An 18,580-nucleotide genomic window follows, 5' to 3' on the forward strand; every position below is an offset into this window, starting at 1 on the left:
TCTCTGTGGCTAGTTCAACACATTGCACAATGTAAACATATCTAATATTTACATATTTAGATATTCATCTAATATTTAGATAATTACACATATCTAAAAATCCAGGCTTAGCACATCCCCGTTAGCAGTGACTTGATTTTCTTAGCCAAAGCTGCCAGCGTTCAAAAAATAAATAAATCTTTGATTTTTGAAACCTGATGATGAAATGAGAACTAGAGCCGCCCCAACAACAGGACTGATTACTCCCCTGACATCTCTCCTTCAGTCTAATCTTTTTTTTTATATTTTCCTTTTGATTTGCAGAACAAAGAATTTATTCATCTTGTCCAAAATTCTCCCAGTCCACAAAACATCAGCTTCACAAAGCTCATTCCCAAGTCCTGCATCCAGCACGTCCCCGGTGCTGGGAGCAGAGGCAGACCTGTCAGTCTCTGTAAACAGCCAACCCTTCTCTTCTTGAAAGAACATTTTCAGTCGGGTTAAACACTGACTGTAGCGAATTTAACCCATGGAAGGCAAGTTTGCCATGGAAATGTTTAACTGTGGCTGCCACCAACACAAGGCTGGCCCTGAGTTAAGGCGTGCTCTGGTCCGGCTTTAGGTAATTTGTGATACGACAGCTTGAATCTCTGATCCTTGTTACGTTTTGATGTAAAGACACGACACAAGCACAGATACATTCTCCCCTCTTTCAGTGAAGGGAAAAAAGCCTCCAGACTTTAAACACCAGGACAGGTGTTTTACAATGCACACGTGGCAGAAAACATCCGTTCATCGACAGAATTAAACTGCTGCTGAAAGCAGTGTTGGTTCTGCACTGCATCCAGCCTGGGATCCTCAGCACAAGACAGACATGGACCTGTTGGAGGGAGTCTGCAGGAGGCCACGGAGATGCTCGGGGGGCTGGAGCCCCCTGTGAGGACAGGCTGAAAATGTTGGGGGGTTCAGCTGGAGAAGAGAAGGCTCCGGGGAGACCTTAGAGCGGCCCCCCAGGGCTGAAAGGGGGCTTATAAGAAAGATCATAGAATCCCAGACTGGTCTGGGTTGGAAGGGATCTTAAAGATCACCCAGTGCCACCCCCCTGCCCCGGGCAGGGCCACCTTCCACCAGCCCAGGTTGCCCAAAGCCCCGTCCAACCTGGCCTTGAACCCTTCCAGGGAGGGGGCAGCCACAGCTTCTCTGGGCAGCCTGTGCTAGTGTTTCACCAGCCACATTGTAAATGATTTCTTCTTGGTATCTAGTCTGAATCTACCCTCTTTTAATTTAAAGCCCCTCCCTGGAAGGGTAGATGTCCCCTCCCTGGAAGGGCTCAAGGCCAGGTTGGACGGGGCTTTGGGCAAACTGGGCTGGTGGAAGGTGGCCCTGCCCGGGGCAGGGGGGTGGCACTGAATGAACTTAAAGGTCCCTTCCAACCCAAACCCTCCTGTGATTCACCAAGTATCTTTGGGTCCCAGCAGCCAGGAGGCACTTTACCCCACGCTGAAAGGAGGTACAGAACAAACCCCGCTGTGGATTTGTTACATCTCGTGTGGTCTTGGTGCCCTTTGGGTGTCCCAGTGTGTCCCGTGGCTGAACCTCAGGGGAAAAAACGGAATGTATTTGCACAGTCAGGAGGATGCTCAGGATACTGTGACACTGGAAGTGGCCAGATGGTGCTGCAGACTAACTGATCTCACTCTGGCTCACGTTATAGACAAGAGGCAGACAGCTTTGTCTGGAAATAGAGAGGTTTCTCGCAGTGTCCAAGATGGTTTTTTTGCATAATTGCTATTGGAAGCAAACAGAAGGTGGAGGCTGATGGCACCTAACAAAGCCATTTATCAGGGAAAAATAAGGGAGCTCTCTGCGGTCCCTCCCTCTAACTCCCAAAACTTTGTAAGAAATCTGTTTCATTTACTTAGAGAATTACAACTTACAACTTACTCCCACAGCCAGGTCAACCTGAAAGAACGCCAGAAGCATGATGAATTCTGGCTACACCTCCCACCTGCTGATGTCCCGAGTGCCAAACTCCTCCAAATAGAAAACTGCCTGGAATTTGTTGATTTGTTCTTCAAAAACAGTTGAGCAGCCGTTACTCTGAAGCGTGATGTCCTTCTTTAGAACTTCCTCTCTCTCACAAAGGAGCACCAGGGAGTCCAGCTCGACCCAACCACTTCACAGACACCTGACCAGTCATTTTTGGGGACAAGAAGGAACAAGGCACAACACGGGTGAGTTTGTCCTGCTGTATTCAACAGGATTGCAGAAAAAAAAAAAAAAAAAAAAAAAAAAAAAATCACTGAAAATGAGAAGAATCTGGATGAGCTTTGTAGTTTTCTGGATGCTTTTTACTACAAAGGGAACAGCTGGCACAAACTGAAGAGACCGCAGAGCTACTCACTGTGAAATGCAAATTCTCCTTTTGCAATTTGACATTCATAAAAACTGAATTGGAGCCTTGTCCCAGCTCCCTCTGCAGCTGGGCCTGCTCCCACCTCAGCGAGGCGCCTGGACTTCAGGGGGACAAGGCTGGACCGTGATGTCTCCAAACTGGAGAACCACGTCCTGTATTTGTCCTCCTGAATGCGGCTGGCAGAGCTCTCTGATGCTGCTCCAAGGGAGAGGATGACCTACGCTGGAATACATGAAACAGTAAAAGGAAAACCCTTCTGCTCTTTCTTCCCTTTCAAAGCTTTTCCTATAAATTTTGCTGTGGGATGAAGGGGTTGCTCCATATGGGTGAGCAATCACGGGATCTCCAGAACAGATCATGCAGCTTATGTGGAGAAATCCCAAACACAGCTTGCTCAAGAGCCTCAGATATCTCCTAGAGGGAAAAAAAACCCCAAACTTATCCCACTATTTCCAGCCTATACACCAGGATCACCTAAACTTAAATCAGAAACACCCAGGGCCATCCTGCTTTCAGCCCTGAGCAGGAGTGGGTGCAAGGCACCCTTCACTCCTCCCTTCCCATATTCAACCAGCGTTCACTGCCCGTCTTCCAAATCCAAGCCTGCACTTACTGGTTGGTTTTACTGGCTGTGACACATCAAGAGCAAGAGCTACCAGTCTTTGGATGCTTCAGGATCATTTCGTTACTTGCCTATGGACTTTATTCTAACAAGGGTCTGCCTTTTCTTTCTCTAGGTTTTCTTGTTAGCAGTATTTCATATTTTCTCAAGAAGAAATTTGACTGGGCAGGAGGAGAAAATGTTTCCCAGCAAGAGTGGTCCGAGAGTGGCACAGGCTGCCCAGGGAGGGGGGAGTCCCCATCCCTGGGGGGGTTTCAGGGCCGTTGGGATGAGCTGTGGGGGATGTGGGGTAGGGGAGAACTTTGCAGAGTCGGGCTGAGGGTTGGGCTCGGTGATCCCGAGGGGCTTTTCCAACCGGAATGGTTCTGGGGTTCTGTGAGAACACTAAGCCTCAGCAAGCTTGGTGAGGGGCAGTACAGTCCCCCCAAACCCAGGAAGCCTTCTTCAGCGCTCCAGACCACGGGGGCTGTGTGGGAAATGAGATAGAGTTCACTCAGGACACTCAATACAAATCATTTGAAGCAACGAGGATTAACTTCGGAGACTCAAATGCTGTATTAAGAGTATTTTAACTCTCCCTTTTGTCACCGCACAGGCAAAATAAGCAGGAGAGTCACACTTAAAACGTGGAAAGCTAGGAATGAAGCCATCAACCATAAAAACCAAATTTTTCTCTTTAGAGAACCCTCACCCAAGAACCTCCCAGTTTACAAATTGCACTGGTTTGGGCTGGGATGGTGTGTTCGTTCTCTTCACTGCAGCCCGTATGTGTCATCAAAACGGTGTTGATAACACACCAGTGGTTTAGCTATTGCTAAAGCACCAAGACCTTTCTCTGGTTCTTGCTCTGCACCCCCCGGCGAGGAGGCTGGGGCTGGGCAGGGGGATGTGAGGGGACACGGCTGGGACAGCTGAGCCCAACTGACCGAAGGGATCTTCTGTACCACGTAATGCCACGCTCATATGTAAAACTGGGGTAAAAGGGGGAGATTTTTTAAAAAGTACCCATTGTCTGACACTGGCTGGGCATCAGTCTGCGGGTGGAAGGTGGTGGGTGATTTCCTTTCCCTTCATTTATTAAACTGTCTTTATCTCGAACCACAAGTTTTCTCATTTTTACCCTTCACACTCTCTCCTCAGTTCTTCTGAGGGACTGGGGGGGAGAGTGAGCAACTGGGTGAGGGCTACACACTCACAGAGCAGAATCACAGAATCGTTTAGGTTGGAAAGGAACTTTAAGATGATGGAGTCCAGCCATTAACCCAACGCTGCCAAGGCCACCACTGAACCATGTCCCCAAGCACCACACCTACACGTCTTTTAAATACTCCAGGCATCGTGAATCCACCACTTCCCTGGGCAGCCTGTTCCAATGACTGACAACCCTTTCAGTGAAGAAATCGTTCCTAATATCCAACTTAAACCTCTCCTGGTGCAACCTGAGGGCGTTTCCTCTTGACCTATCACTTGTTACTTGGGAGATCAACCCCCACCTTGCTCCAATCTCTTTTCGGTGAATTGTAGAGGGCCAGGTCTCCCCTCAGTCTCCTCTGCTCCAGACTGAACCCCCCCCAGTTCCCCCAGCCGCTCCCCAGCAGACCTGTGCTCCAGACCCTGCCCCAGCTCCGTTGCCCTTCTCTGGCCACGCTCGAGTCATTCAATGGCCTTTTTGGGGTGAGGGGCCCAGAACTGAACCCCCTCACCGAGGGGCGGCCTCCCCAGTGCCGAGCCCAGGGCTCAGATCCCTTCCCTGTCCCTGCTGGCCACGCCAGTGCTGACACAAGCCAGGATGCCATCGGCCTTCTTGGCCACTGGGCACACCACCAGCTCATATTCAGCCAACTGTTGACTAACACCCCCAGATCCTTTCCCACCAGGCAGCTCTCCCACCACTCTGCCCCAAGCCTGTAGCATTGTGTGGGGTTATTGTGCCCCAGCTGCAGGACCCAGTACTGAGCCTTGTTAAACCTTGCACAGCTGGCCTCAGCCCATTGCTCCAGCCTCTCTAGATCCCTCTGTAGACCCTTCCTACCCTCCAGCACATCAACACTCCTGTCCAACTCAGTGTTGTCTGTGAACTTCCTGAGGGTGCACTTGATCCCCTTGTCCAGACCCCTGATGAAGAAATTAAACAGAACTGGCCCCAATACCGAGCCCTGGGGAACACTGGGCTGCCAACTGGGTTTACTTCCATTCACCAAAACACTTTGAGCTCAGCTGTCCAGACAGTTTTTTACCCAGCAAAGAGTGCGCCTACCCAAGCCATGAGCAGCCAGTTTCTCCAGGGGAACGCTGTGGGAAACCGTGTCAGAGGCTTTACTAAAGCCCAGGTAGACAACACCCCCAGCTGTCAGATGTAGCCTTCAGGCACAGTGAGGCTCCTTCAGATTTACTGGCTCTATCTCCAGATGAGAGATCTCTTTGTACTAATAAAGAAAACATTTTCCTTCCAAAAAAGTTAAAGACCCACAGGAGGCAGGAGCACGGGGGAGAGCTAAGCTCATCGGGAACCAGACCGCTCTCCGTCCCTTCTCCCCGCAGCATAACAGTGGGGAAAGGGGGCTGAGGGCTCCCTGCGGCCGGGCCGAGCAGGGAGGGGGCTCCTGCGGGTGCTGCCCCCGCCGCGCTCCGTTTCATCACCACGGACAGCGGCCCCGGGCCCTGCCCGCACTGCCCTGCCCGCACCGCCCTGCCCGCACCGCCCGCCCTGCCCGCACCGCCCTGCCCGCACCGCTCGCCCTGCCCGCACCGCTCGCCCTGCCCGCACCGCTCACCCTGCCCGCCCTGCCCGCACCGCTCGCCCTGCCCGCACCGCTCGCCCTGCCCGCACCGCTCGCCCTGCCCGCCCTGCCCGCACCGCTCGCCCTGCCCGCACCGCCCTGCCCTGCCCGCACCGCTCACCCTGCCCGCCCTGCCCTGCCCGCACCGCTCACCCTGCCCGCCCTGCCCGCACCGCTCACCCTGCCCGCACTGCCCTGCCCGCCCTGCCCGCACCGCTCACCCTGCCCGCACCGCTCACCCTGCCCGCACCGCCCTGCCCGCACCGCTCACCCTGCCCGCCCTGCCCGCACCGCCCTGCCCGCCCTGCCCTGCCCGCACCGCTCACCCTGCCCGCCCTGCCCGCACCGCTCACCCTGCCCGCACCGCTCACCCTGCCCGCCCTGCCCGCACCGCCCTGCCCTGCCCGCACCGCTCGCCCTGCCCGCCCTGCCCGCACCGCTCGCCCTGCCCGCCCTGCCCGCACCGCTCGCCCTGCCCGCACCGCTCGCCCTGCCCGCACCGCTCACCCTGCCTGCACCGCTCACCCTGCCTGCCCTGCTCGCACCGCTCACCCTGCCCGCCCTGCCCGCACCGCTCGCCCTGCCCGCACCGCTCACCCTGTCCTGCCCGCACTGCTCACCCTGCCCGCCCTGCTCCCTTCTGCCTGTCCACCTCAGCCCATCACCCCTCCTGCAAGTTTATTCCCTCACTACCAGCCCGGCCCTAAACGCACCCAGAGATGGGATTTCATCTGCCTCCAGATGAGTTAAATCAGTCTGATGGATGCAGTTAGATTTCTCCCAACTGCGCTCTACAAATTATTGACTTTAAATTCTTCCCTCCTGAATGTTTTCCTTATCTTTTTCCCTATACCTTTCGATTCTAATTTACATTAAATTCTCATTTCTAATGCTAATTGACTCCAACTCTGCACAGAACACAGGTACCACCACGGTTCACACTGTCGCCTGGGTTGGCAAGAACCGACTCCACAGCAAGTGAGAGATTTTTAGAGTGAGATTGAACAAGAAGTACTGAAGGACCAGATTTTTATATTTTAACGGGGAAAACACCCAAATAGATCTATTCAAATCAAAGCTTGTTTTCAAGAAACATGCCCTTCTCACTGATTTTTCTTTTGTTTAACTTCTGTTCTGTTTCCGTGCTGCTGGAAATAGCCCACCCAGAGGGTTTCAGTGCAGTGTGAGGGCTCTGGGTCGTACCCCACAGTTTGGTCCCTGTGAAGCAAGTGGTGATTCTCCTTGGTCTGCTCTGGAAGTGCAGCAGAGGTGAGGAAGAGAGAATTGAACTGTGGGGAAAGAGGCAGAACACGAGCACAGAACCACTCGTGCAACCCACATTTTAAACTTCAGAAACTTGTTCTTCATTTTCTTTGGCGGGTCAGTGACTGTCAAGTTGAGGGCAACAAAGACTTCCCAATTCAGTTACAGGTTGTCACTGAAAAGATCATTCTCTTGACATAACAGAGGCTTCAGCAAGAAGAGAAAAAGCATCCAACAGGGCAGATAATATTTGCCAAAAGAGCGCATCACAAGAAATGAACACACCAACAAGCTCAAGACCTCATGACCTGCACTCCAAGAAGGTATCTCCAAGCTGCCCTTCCTGAAATGCAGAGGAACAGGCCTCTCTTGCATTTTAAGCACCATGCATCCAAGATATCCCACGTCATGTACTATCTGGCACAGGGAGGGAAGAACAACCAGCACAATCAGCGAGGTTACGCTTCATGGTTAACAAAAAAAAACAAAAAAAACAAAAAACAAACAAACAAAAAAACACCAAAAATCACAACAGGTCTGAGGAAGCAGCAGCAGAAAGAGAGACAAAAAGAAGGGAGCACATCAAGGAGTTAAAATTGCATTTAAATGCGATCCTTTTCGACACAAAGTACGTCCCTGCCACCCAGACACACACCCCACAAAAAGGCCAAGTCTCTCGTGCGCTGTGCAGCGATTCATCTTTTTTTAAATGAAAGCCAGATACCAAACCGCCTGCCCAAGCGCGCCCCGAAGCACAACCTTGGAGCTGGGGGACAGAAGACACGGGCTGCTTGGTTCTCAAAACGCTACTCGGCCCCTCTGCTGAGCTTGCTAACGAGAACAGGGACAAGAGGGTAAAATAACCCAATACTGCAACACACCCCACGTCCTCCAGCCCGTCCTGCATCTCCACCACACGCTGAGCAGCAACGCCAAAGGCTGCGCGAGGTGCAAACACCATTTGAGCCACCACTCGTCACCCCCAAAGCGCCCCGTCTCCTGGATTTGATGTTATACAGTTACCTCTTCATCCTCATCCTCATCTTCAACATCCAGGATACCCGAATCTTGCTCAGACATGGGGCTAGTGTTTTTTACCTCCAGATCTGAGCTTGCGCAGACTTCTTTCTTGGATTTCTTCCCCCCGCTTATCCTGGGATGTTGTGATACAATATTGTCCAGGTTTCTTTGCTGCTGTGCCTAGGAAAAAAAAAAAGCAGATTTCACCTTTTACAACAGCATCCTCCGATTATTCTTTCTGTCTTTTTCCAGCCAAAAGATGCAATCGGTCATGAAATATGACAAATGAGACAAAATAAAACACACACTTAATGGAACTTAGAAACGTTATGTTTTTCCTAACCCAGATATTCCGAAGAAACCAAAGATTCATTTGAAAACCATTCCAGGGATTATGCAACAATACAAACAATATTCTGACTCTTCACAAATCAAAATGCCAAACCCATCATACTGCCATATTGATCTATTTACAGCACAGATGCAGAAATATTAGCCCATAGGCCATGTGGTGACTGTCACAGGCTAAATTAAAGGACGTACTTAACCGTTGGATTTGTTCCTCTTTTCAACCCATGTCAGCACAAAACATTCCACATCTGGACCCCAGAGGTTCCTGAAAGCATTTTTGTGGTACCCCAGGAGAGCTTAATTGGACGTTGCTGATGTACAGAATGAGCTGTAAAAGGTATTGAACAAAAAAAAAATTGCTCACTGGGAGAAGCACCGTGATCCAGGGAGCAAAACACACGACTTGATGGAGCTCCCTCGATCCACTGTTGATACCTGTTCTCGGGGTTTGGGGTCTGTTGGCAGCAGAGTCAAAGCAAAAAACCACGTTTAGTTTCCTTGTGGTTACCGAGCATGATATCTGACAGGAAAAAAATGGTTTAGCCCTAATTGTTCAAGGGAGTTGACCAAGAACTTCAAACTGAATGGGAAAAGCAAGGAGAGGGAACAGCACAGAGACACTGGTCTCACTGCAAATGCCAAACTGTGGCCAAAACGACGGGGAAAAAGGCCAAGCCAAGGGATGTGGGGGGTTCTGCACATGTGGGCTTCTGCTCTGGTGTGACTAGAAACTAAACACTCTCAAAGCCTGAAATTTATATGCATATATACACACAGATTTATAGGATCCCTCCCACATTTTTCTATAAAATTTTTATACACGAGAAGAAAGGTGTATGGAAATCATCCAGATGTCTTTCTGAAAATGTTATTTTAGATGGTAGGTTTCTTTTTAAAAAAGAATGAGGTTTTTATATATTTCAGTTATTAATATAAACTCTATTTCTAGCAATTACCTGCACAACCTGAATACCCGGCTATTTTACTGCTCCCCTACAACAGGAGACAAAAAAAAGTGGCTAAAGGGGACTGTCCCCCGCCCCACGCTACCGTGCCAGCCTGGCTTTGGAAGGAAGAAGGAATAGTAGAAATTGTATTGTAGATACAATTGTTGTCAGTGAAACCATCTGTGCTAGGAAAACAATGGAGAAGTAAAACACGTGGAATCTATGGGAAGAAAAAAAAAAAAAAAAAAACCCACAAAACACCCAACACACTACTTACTTTTGCTACCTGAACTGCAGAAAGTAGAAAGCTCTATCCAGAGTGCAAACCTTCAAAATTATTTCCTTTTAAACACTTACAAGTATTAATATCACACAAAAATAATTCATGAGCGAGTTTTATTTTGACAGCCTCTCTCAGCTCAACTCCCTTTTGAATCCCTCCTTGGGAAGAAAGACTCCATCAGAGACCGATCACTTGTGTAGATCTGAAGAATATTAAAACCCAAGCACGGCACAGATATCCCAACCCTTACAAAATCCACCGGGCTCTACCGCTGTCTAAGGCAAAGGGCCCTTCGCACCGTGCACGTACAATCGGCTTTGTCTTAATTAATGAACACAGCAATTGATAATAAAATTAAATATGTATCGCTGACACTAGACGCGGTTGCACCAGGAGTTACAGCTAAACCTTACATGATGAGCAGCCCTGTGCTGTGCCATAGCACAATCTTGACCTCTAGTGGTTGGAAAGAAGTAGTATCCTTGATGTTTACTATAAGTGCTCCTACAAGAGAAGTAACAGCTGAGCAAGGGGACAACCAACCAAGCCTATTAAAAAGACCTCTTAAGGGATCAGTCTCAACAATAGGGATTTTTGCAACAAAGCCACAGGAAAAGGTCTGTGTGAACACTGCTGAAGACAAATTTTTCTAGCAACATCAATACTTGAAGCAATTGGGGGGAAAGTAGTATTTTTTGCATTAGAAATCTTGAACTTCAGAGGCACAACTCTATAGAAAGACATTGCAACATCATATAAAGAGAATTAGGACTTCAAAAAGGGGAGTAAGCGCTTGGTCCTTCTGAAGCCCACACAACAAAGAGATTCAAGGCTTGATTCCACTCTCAGATACGCCCATTTATGACATAAGTTACTCAACTGAAGCGTAATGAAGTTATAACACTGAATCCACTGTAAATTACACCAAAAGCAAGCCCAGTGTACTCATTAAAATCTCTCAAATTTATGTAATCTTTTTTCCTCTAGAAAGAGAAGAAATCAAAGAATGGGAAAATGCAAAGTTCGGGATAAAACATTGTGCTTGAAATGGATCATTAAACAGGGCGTAGCAAGATCACAGCAGAAAAAGTGGTCATGGGAGAGGAAAAATCCGGGCTAACAAGCTGAAGGGTGCTGCCGCCAGCTCTGAACTTCACTGTTGAAGCCCTAAGCGTGTAACATTCAGCATTTTAGGCTGAACACAGAATTAGTCTCACCAGAGGACCCTGTGGACACGGTCTCAGAAGACACGTTCTCTTGCTCCCCCATCTCTTTTCAAACTAGAGGTATTAATCTCATCCTTCAGCTTCAGCTACGCTCCCTGGAGAAGCACAGTGCTACAAAACATCCACTGGCCACGTGCCAACATTGCTGAGATCCAAATCAAATATTGACAAGACCTGAGAAACACTAGTATTGATAAAACCCCAAAGCCAAGGAAGTCTGACTTTCTAGATAAAGTCATCGCTCTAGGCCAAGGGGTTGGACATCCAAATTCAAACACCACATTTTGCATTTTGCGCACTTTAAATGCAAATAAACCAAAGTGTATCAAGAGAAAAATTCTGACCTGAATTAAAAGTTCGGGGACCAACTGAGAAATATAAAAAAAGGAAAAAAAAAGATGGATGTTCCACCTCCTAAAGATCCACAAAAAGCAGCCAGAGAGATGCTCCCAATGGCACAAAAGCTTCGCAGCTTACCAAGAGCAATTCGTACCTTTAGGAACTAGGGTGGAAGTTCTAACTGAGACGAGATTTTTCCAGAGATTTCTACCTTAAAGACCGCCAAACAGCCCCAGAGTAACCCAGTTGATGTTTATTCCCTCCCGTGCACATCACAGCACGTAACCCCCGTCCCGCCCCGCCGTACGATGGGCACAGCCCATCACCAGCCAGCTGGGAGCCCGAGGAGTCGGCGTGATACGAGCTGAGCCCATAATCTAGGTGTTACGCTGGAACGACACAACGTACACGCCAGAAATAATAGTAATTGCTTTTCCATTAACAGGAGGGCATTTCCCCTGCCCCCACTCTTGGCAGGAAACAATCTGGACTGAAGTGACCTATAAGTGAGAAATATCAAATTTTCTTTAACTTTGGCAGGATTGGGTGAAGTCACCGAGGTTTCAGTTTCACCTTGAGAGAAAAAGAGAGCTGGGGAGAGGCCCAGAGGAAGCAACTAAGGAGAAATTTGGGCTTAACCGCCAAGGAACTCCCCACTCCTCCCCCCACCTCGTTACCCGCACCTTCCCGGGCTGGGGGTGCAGCAGAACAACTCTGTAATATATTTGATGTCGTACATAAAGGATGAAAAATGACCTGAAGATCAGGCACATTTGGATTTTAATGTTCTGTTTCACATAAAGGCATCTGTAGGGAGCCCCGTGAAGAGGCACACTTGAGAAACCACATCAAAGCGCAGGCGACACTCCAGCGTGCCCTCTGGAAACGGAGGGACCTGGGGCTACGGGGGAGGCGAAAAGCCCTCGAGGGACAAAAATCAAATAAAAAAATCCCCTTACCTTTTGGTGTGGTTTACATGAAAGCAAGTGCATTTTTGTATTATTCTGTAAAATTGCCTCTATTATACAAGACTATCAAACTCTTGACTCTCTGCTAAACGCGACGATTATAAAAAAATTAAAAAAAGAGGTAAGAAACCAAACGTCTGGTTGTAGCTAACGTTACGTTTAGCAACGACACGCAAAGCGTTTGGTTCACGTAGCCAAAACTCCCTCCAAGCAGAGCCCCTTTCTTCAGCCACGTGACTGTCTGGCAGCCTCCGTGCGGGGCAGGAACACCCCACGTGGCTCTGAAACCCCAATCCCCCTAACAGCAACGCTATTTCCAGGAGGGGGGATAGAAGAAGCAGAAGCAGCTTTCCAGCTCCAGGTTCAGGTCAGCGACCTGCGTTTGCTGTTGTAACCAGACTGAGGTTGGCCACTGGGCAGTCCAGGAGACCTTCATCTCCACAGCTGAGATGTTGGTAGGTTTTTGTTGGCTGAATGCAACCAGAAGAATCGATCTCTTTTGCTGTTGTTGCATGAGAAACAGACAATCAAAGGAACAAAAGGAGAAAACAACTCTTCTACATTTATGACTTGTTTTCCCTCCCCAGCCATCGGCTTCTTTTACGTTATCTGGACATCACTCCACCAAGCGCTCAGCCTTACAGGATATAGCTCTGGGGGGTATTCCCCCAAAAAAATGTCATACAAGAGCCCTAAATACAAGTCCTCAGTACTTTCCACTCCATCCTGCAAGCTTTGGAGCAGCAACTCTACCCTCACCACCCCATCGCAACTCAGCCGAGCCCACCCACCCAACCGAGCGCACCAACCCAACATTCTGCATGAGAAATTAAATATTTATTGCCTGAAAACACTAGTGACAAGCAGCAGTTACATTTTTTTGTCGTGGAATTTTTCAAAGGAACTTGACTACTTGTCATCAAGCGAACACGGCTCCAGACCTACAACCCCAACCTGCATAGCCAAGCTGAGAAATGACACGGAGAAGCAAAGCAGGTCGTGGCCTCCTCCAGGCTCTGCCTACAGAAGCCGTACCCATGCAAGGGAAAGTTGTTATACCACCTACACAGGGAACGAGCTCCTTTAAAACTCAAATAGCTTTTTATAGGGTTTTTATAACTTCGCCTTGTTTTCTGCATCGCTTTGCCAATGTTGACAGCGAGCACGTCTTACCTCCTGTCACCTCCACCCACCAACGAACTGACAATATTTACTTTTTAGAAGAATCTAATTAGCTCTTTCCTGATGAGACAGTAGATAAGGCACAGCAAAAAAGAAGTTTTATGATTTAAAGGGAATGAAGTACCGCTGTGGTTAGCTTCAGTGGTTTTGATTAGTTACTGCATATTTGCTGCCGCGATTGTTTTATAGACCCCTCTAATGGGCTGAGACACAGAACTTTAAAATACTGTTTCCCAATACCCTTAGGAATGGGATACATATTCCTTAAACAATATTACAAAAAAAAGCAGACGGACTACAGGGGGAAAAAAAAAAAAAAAAAAGAAGTTAATAAAAAATGACAGTAGGGCTGGCTCCCTGCCAAAGACCCATTCGAAAGTTATAAAATCCCCCTCCGATCAGATAAAAGCACGGATTATTATTGCAAGGTGTAAACTCAACACACTGACACAGCTTCTGGTTTGAGTTTTAACAAAAAAGCCCGTCGCTTGTCAAGATGATAAGAGTTTTTGCCTATCTGCTTTCTCGGTGTTAACTGGTTATCAGAGAAAACAATTTGTCGGAGGTTTGTCTGACAAAGTCCACCATCAGCACAGGAAACTAGGCCTAAGAACATGATTTTTTAAACTCGATTCTTGGTCATTAAAAAAAATAAGTTTAGAAATGCAGTATTCAACAAGTTTGCTCTCCCCAACAGCCTGCAGAGACTTTGCTTCAACCTCCCACTCCTCCTTCCCTAAAAATGATTCTTCCACCTGAGCCCACCCGCTGCTAAAAGGCAGCTTGTGATCCTGATATTCCCAAATATCAATTTTCCTCAAACATAAATTTTTGACATCAAGTGTGCAATGGAGAACACGCAATTGTCCCTTTGCTTTTGCTTTCACCCAGTGATTTATCCTCGTCTCTACACTCCTGGCTCCTCTTCGTTACCCGCAAGACAAGGTCAGCGTTATTTATATCCTCAGAGTTTGTTGTAAAGAGTAACTTGGTTAATTCAGCATTTTATACAAAACCTATTAAACCTCGACTGTTCTTTGGGGAAGCTCCTGCAGTACAGCACTTGGAGAAAGGAATGATCAAGACTCTCCTTTCCTAGGAGGTGTAAAAAGAAGTTTATCGCATTAGCATTGATAAAAAGACTTAAGCAACAAAGTCCTCCAGGTCAGCTGCACAATAAAAGAGCAAAAGCCATTTTTTAAGAAGTCCTTTATTGAGCAAAGTGCTGATTTACACTTCTGTGTGATCTAGCCTCAAGAACAAGGTATCTGCAAGGCAGGCATCAAAAGTAGCTCAGTTATGTGATTACAAAGTTTATTTATCACATTTACATGGAGTGAAGAAGCTGAAAATTAGATAAGCGGACTAAAAGCAGTAGGAGGACGGCAGCTCTACAAAGTATTTCAAACACATTAAAGACCGTGGCCCTGACAACTCCACAGCTCGGGTCTTTGTTTAATCAGTCCCAAGCACTTCGCGAGCCGGGCTGAGATCAACAGTTTACTGCTCTCTGTTAAGCAACCGGCTGCATATTCTTTGATTAACTTTTACCAACAATTTAAAATTCCTTTTTAAATGCTGAGCACCTTCATACGAAATCCCCTGCTATATGCAGCACTGTAAACCACGCTCTGATGTCGGGGGTTTTTTTACGCTGCCTTTTCATATAACATTGAAGAGGCATCTCTTTCCCTGACGAGATTTAATTATGACTCAAAGCACAAGTGGAAACTCCCACACTTTGGTTTAACCTCTCGTTAGCCTAATTGCAACCAAACCAAACCCCACTGCGAAAGAGAGGGAGCAGCAAGGTAATCGCAACCAAAACCAGTCACAGGTGAGAGGGTCCAACTCTCACCCTCCCCGTCCCAGAATGACTCAGGTGCACAAACCCGTGTAGGACCAAGCCTCAGCTTTAAGTACTCTCTCAGGCACTGAGGACTAGTAATTATTTTCTGAGCAAGGGTTTGTTTCAACATGCTCTCTGACAATCAGGGCATGACAGAGGCAATAGGGGTTTTTTTTGCCAAAACTATTAAAAAGGAAAAATCCAGACAAAGGGCTTGCTTTCCCAGAGACCAGCATCGGGAGAAAAGGAGATGTGGATGGAGAAGGGAGGGAAGGAGTAAAGGAAGAGTCTCAGGCTTTGACTTAAGGACACACTCTGCCTTCATCTTGCTTGGGCTCAGGGCTTGCACTGAAGATAACCAGAGCGAAGCACTGGAGCTTGCAGCAAGCAGCCAACAGAGCACCAAGGAAATGTCCTCATCTATCTGAAAGCACTCAACGAGGTCTCTAGCCCCCAGCATCATCACCCCCAACGCAGGAATATTCTCAGCTTAGTAACCAAAACCTGGAGGCAGCTCCAGCAGCAAGCGACAGCACGTCAACCCTCATCTCTCTTTAAACCGACTTGGGCAACTCTCCCGTTGTCCTACACCTCTGACCTTGCCCAAGGAAGTTGCAACTATCACACCTATGGCAATTTAGGGTAAAAAGCAGTCGTGGATTAGGTCTCACAAAAGGTTGAAGGTGTGTTGGACAGTGAAGCTTTTCAGGGTTTGATCCACGGGTAATTCTGGAAAAACAATTAGAGCGTGCTCACAACTGCTGCTTCAACTTGGGAGATACCAGTGCCCGAGGTCTGACACACTACAGGGCCCTCATGCCCTCTCCTAAACCACAGCAAGGCAAATGAAAAGGTTTGCATAAGCCATTTCCCACATTTCTCCATGGTTTTACTCTCATTTTTCATTCCCACTGTCTAGGGGGTACAGGCCATTTAAAGCTACTGGTATACTAAGGAACACGCTGCCTAATATCCCCATTTGACACGTCAAGAATTGCAGCAGAGTTCCCTCAGCCAACAAGGATTACAGCTCATCGGTACGTGGGTCTCTGCTCCCGACTGATTTACCTTGACCACACTGACCCTCAAAAAGTTACACAGTGAAAAGAATGTTAACCTTCGTAGCCTGGCCTCTGACTAAACCCTTATATTCCATTCTCTGTGGGAGTTCCCAAACTGCTGTTTCACACACTCTCTCTCTGGGCCTTGTCAAGCATTTTGGAGATAAGTTTCCTTTCAAGATTCTGCTTTTGTTTCCATTTATCGGTCTGGTTTGGTTTTTTTTCAAGATTCTGAGAAACTGGCAACATTCAAAGCACCTATCTTAGATGGTCCTGATTATCCCGGAACACACAGAGACTCATCTAAATACAAGGATAAAGCCCTGAGTGGTGAGTCCTGGACAAAACTTTTTTTGGCTTTTCCACAAGGCAGCCTGTAAGTCTTTTAAATGAAATCTGGGAAGATCTGCACAGCAGATACCCTTAGGATCTAAGTCGCCGTCCAGATCTGCAGTCAGAAACTATCCTCGACCGTACTCACAATAATCTGAGATAACAGGTTCCACAGCTGGTCCTCAGCTGCTTCAAAGCAGTGGGCAGCCTTCCACCAATTCAAGCAAGGGCAGGGATCTTCTTTTCCAACCTTCTTCCATGAGACAGAATCTGTACTAATACGCTCTCGGCAAGGGCTCAAAGTAATGTCATCTAACACATCGGCACCGGTGGTGACTCATCTGTTCCGAGATACACCGAGATACACCCAAAGGCACTTTCACAGAGTCTTATGGGTGCTGAACTCCATGCCCTGGTGATGCAGGACCACGCCAAGCTGAGCTCTGGGCTCAACAGGGAGCGTTAAGGACGGCGCAGGGACACGCTCCATCACTGGCCACCTCAGAACTCGTCTGATGGCTGCGTGCCAGGGACAGGCTCCGCAACATTGAGCGTGTCTGGCAAGAACCTGTTGGACTAAAGGATGACTTGAGAACCTTATTATTCTGTTTTCTGTGAGAGAAAAATGTTTTTTCCAGTGGTAGGGCTAAAGGTGCTCACCTAAACTGCTGCCCGCTGCAGAGCAGGCGGTGGCGTGAGGACAACTTCAGAGTTAGCCAAGAGTTAGTTAAGCAGCAAGGCAGGGCAAGGATGGCAGCAGTTAAAGACTGAGTCCTAAAAATCTAAAGAAACCCCTACTATTTAGTTTATATCCCTTGGGGAACACAGACAGCAGCAATACCTCCACCTTCAGAAGATTTTGAAAAATAAATAAATAAATAAATAAATAGAGAGAAATCCTTCTTGGAACAAAGAATATTTCATTCTGTTTAGGAATAACCCCTATGGTTTTTTTGATGAGAAACCCACAAAGCAAACACCAAAAGGGCTGAGCCACAAAGACTAGCTTTTCTTGTTAAGAACTAAATGGCTTTTTCAAGAATAATCATCTTCTCCATGATCCATGAGCTTTAGGGTAGCAGCAGAAGAAAGCAGAACATTATTTCATTATTTCTGGTTTTAATCAGAATTAAATAGCCACTGCTTCTCCAAGCACGTTGACTATAAGGGGTGTTTAATCCCCATATGAAAAGTTTCACTGAAAGGGACTTTACAGAAGAGCTTGAATTGCATTTGGCTTCCCTCGTTTCACACAGATTCCTCTGACACTGTGGAATATTCTGTTGATAAACAATCTTTTTCTAAGCAGTCGTTCACCAAGGATAAGACTGCTGGGCATGAGGCTTGGGGATTCAGAGAAGAGATTACAGCAGAGAAGAATAAAATTACACATTCATCACACAGTATTACCCTCTAAAACCCACTCTCCAAACTCGAGCCGTTTTTTGTGGTCTTTTTTAACATAAAAATGAATTTAGTCAACATATTACATAATTCTTCCCTACCACAGTATGTTCCCATGATTTTTCTCCCCACATCGACAAGTAGTATTTTGCTTGCATCACAATTTTTAGCACTGAAACTAGAAAGACTGTAAATACATGTAGATAAATCAAAACTTGATCTCATCTTGCTTCTGTAAATTGACACAACATTCCTCCTTTAAAGCACCAGAAGTTATTGCAGAATTAAAATTACGTATTAAAAAAATATATTCATATTCAGAATCTCCAAACTTTCAGAACTCACCACCAGAAAAATCAGGCAAGTCCCTAAATCTGCTATTTACTGGACATGATCTGCCCTCTAAAGGCTAATGGGGAAACTGCAGAGAACTTTTCAGCCAGAAATAAAGACCTGAAAGCATTATGCATCCTCTCATTTTCTTTATCTCCCTGCGCTCTCCCCACAACTACCTGCTGTTCAATCTCTCAGGAGGAGCCCAGGCTCAACTTGACCAA

General features: G+C 47.4%; 1 protein-coding gene across 8 annotated transcripts in view; it reads right to left on the reverse strand.

Moving 5' to 3' along the window:
* The window catches only part of EXOC6B (exocyst complex component 6B), a 329,120-nt gene that overhangs the window by 164,247 nt on the left and 146,293 nt on the right, over positions 1–18,580 (reverse strand). For all 8 annotated transcript variants that reach the window (XM_074904236.1, XM_074904237.1, XM_074904233.1 and 5 more), the window contains one exon: positions 8,084–8,260. In XM_074904236.1, the coding sequence (XP_074760337.1) occupies positions 8,084–8,260 (177 nt within the window). The remainder of the gene's footprint in view (positions 1–8,083; positions 8,261–18,580) is intronic.

The sequence above is a fragment of the Athene noctua genome, chromosome 4 (assembly GCF_965140245.1).
Source record: "Athene noctua chromosome 4, bAthNoc1.hap1.1, whole genome shotgun sequence".
NCBI classification, from domain to species: domain Eukaryota; kingdom Metazoa; phylum Chordata; class Aves; order Strigiformes; family Strigidae; genus Athene; species Athene noctua.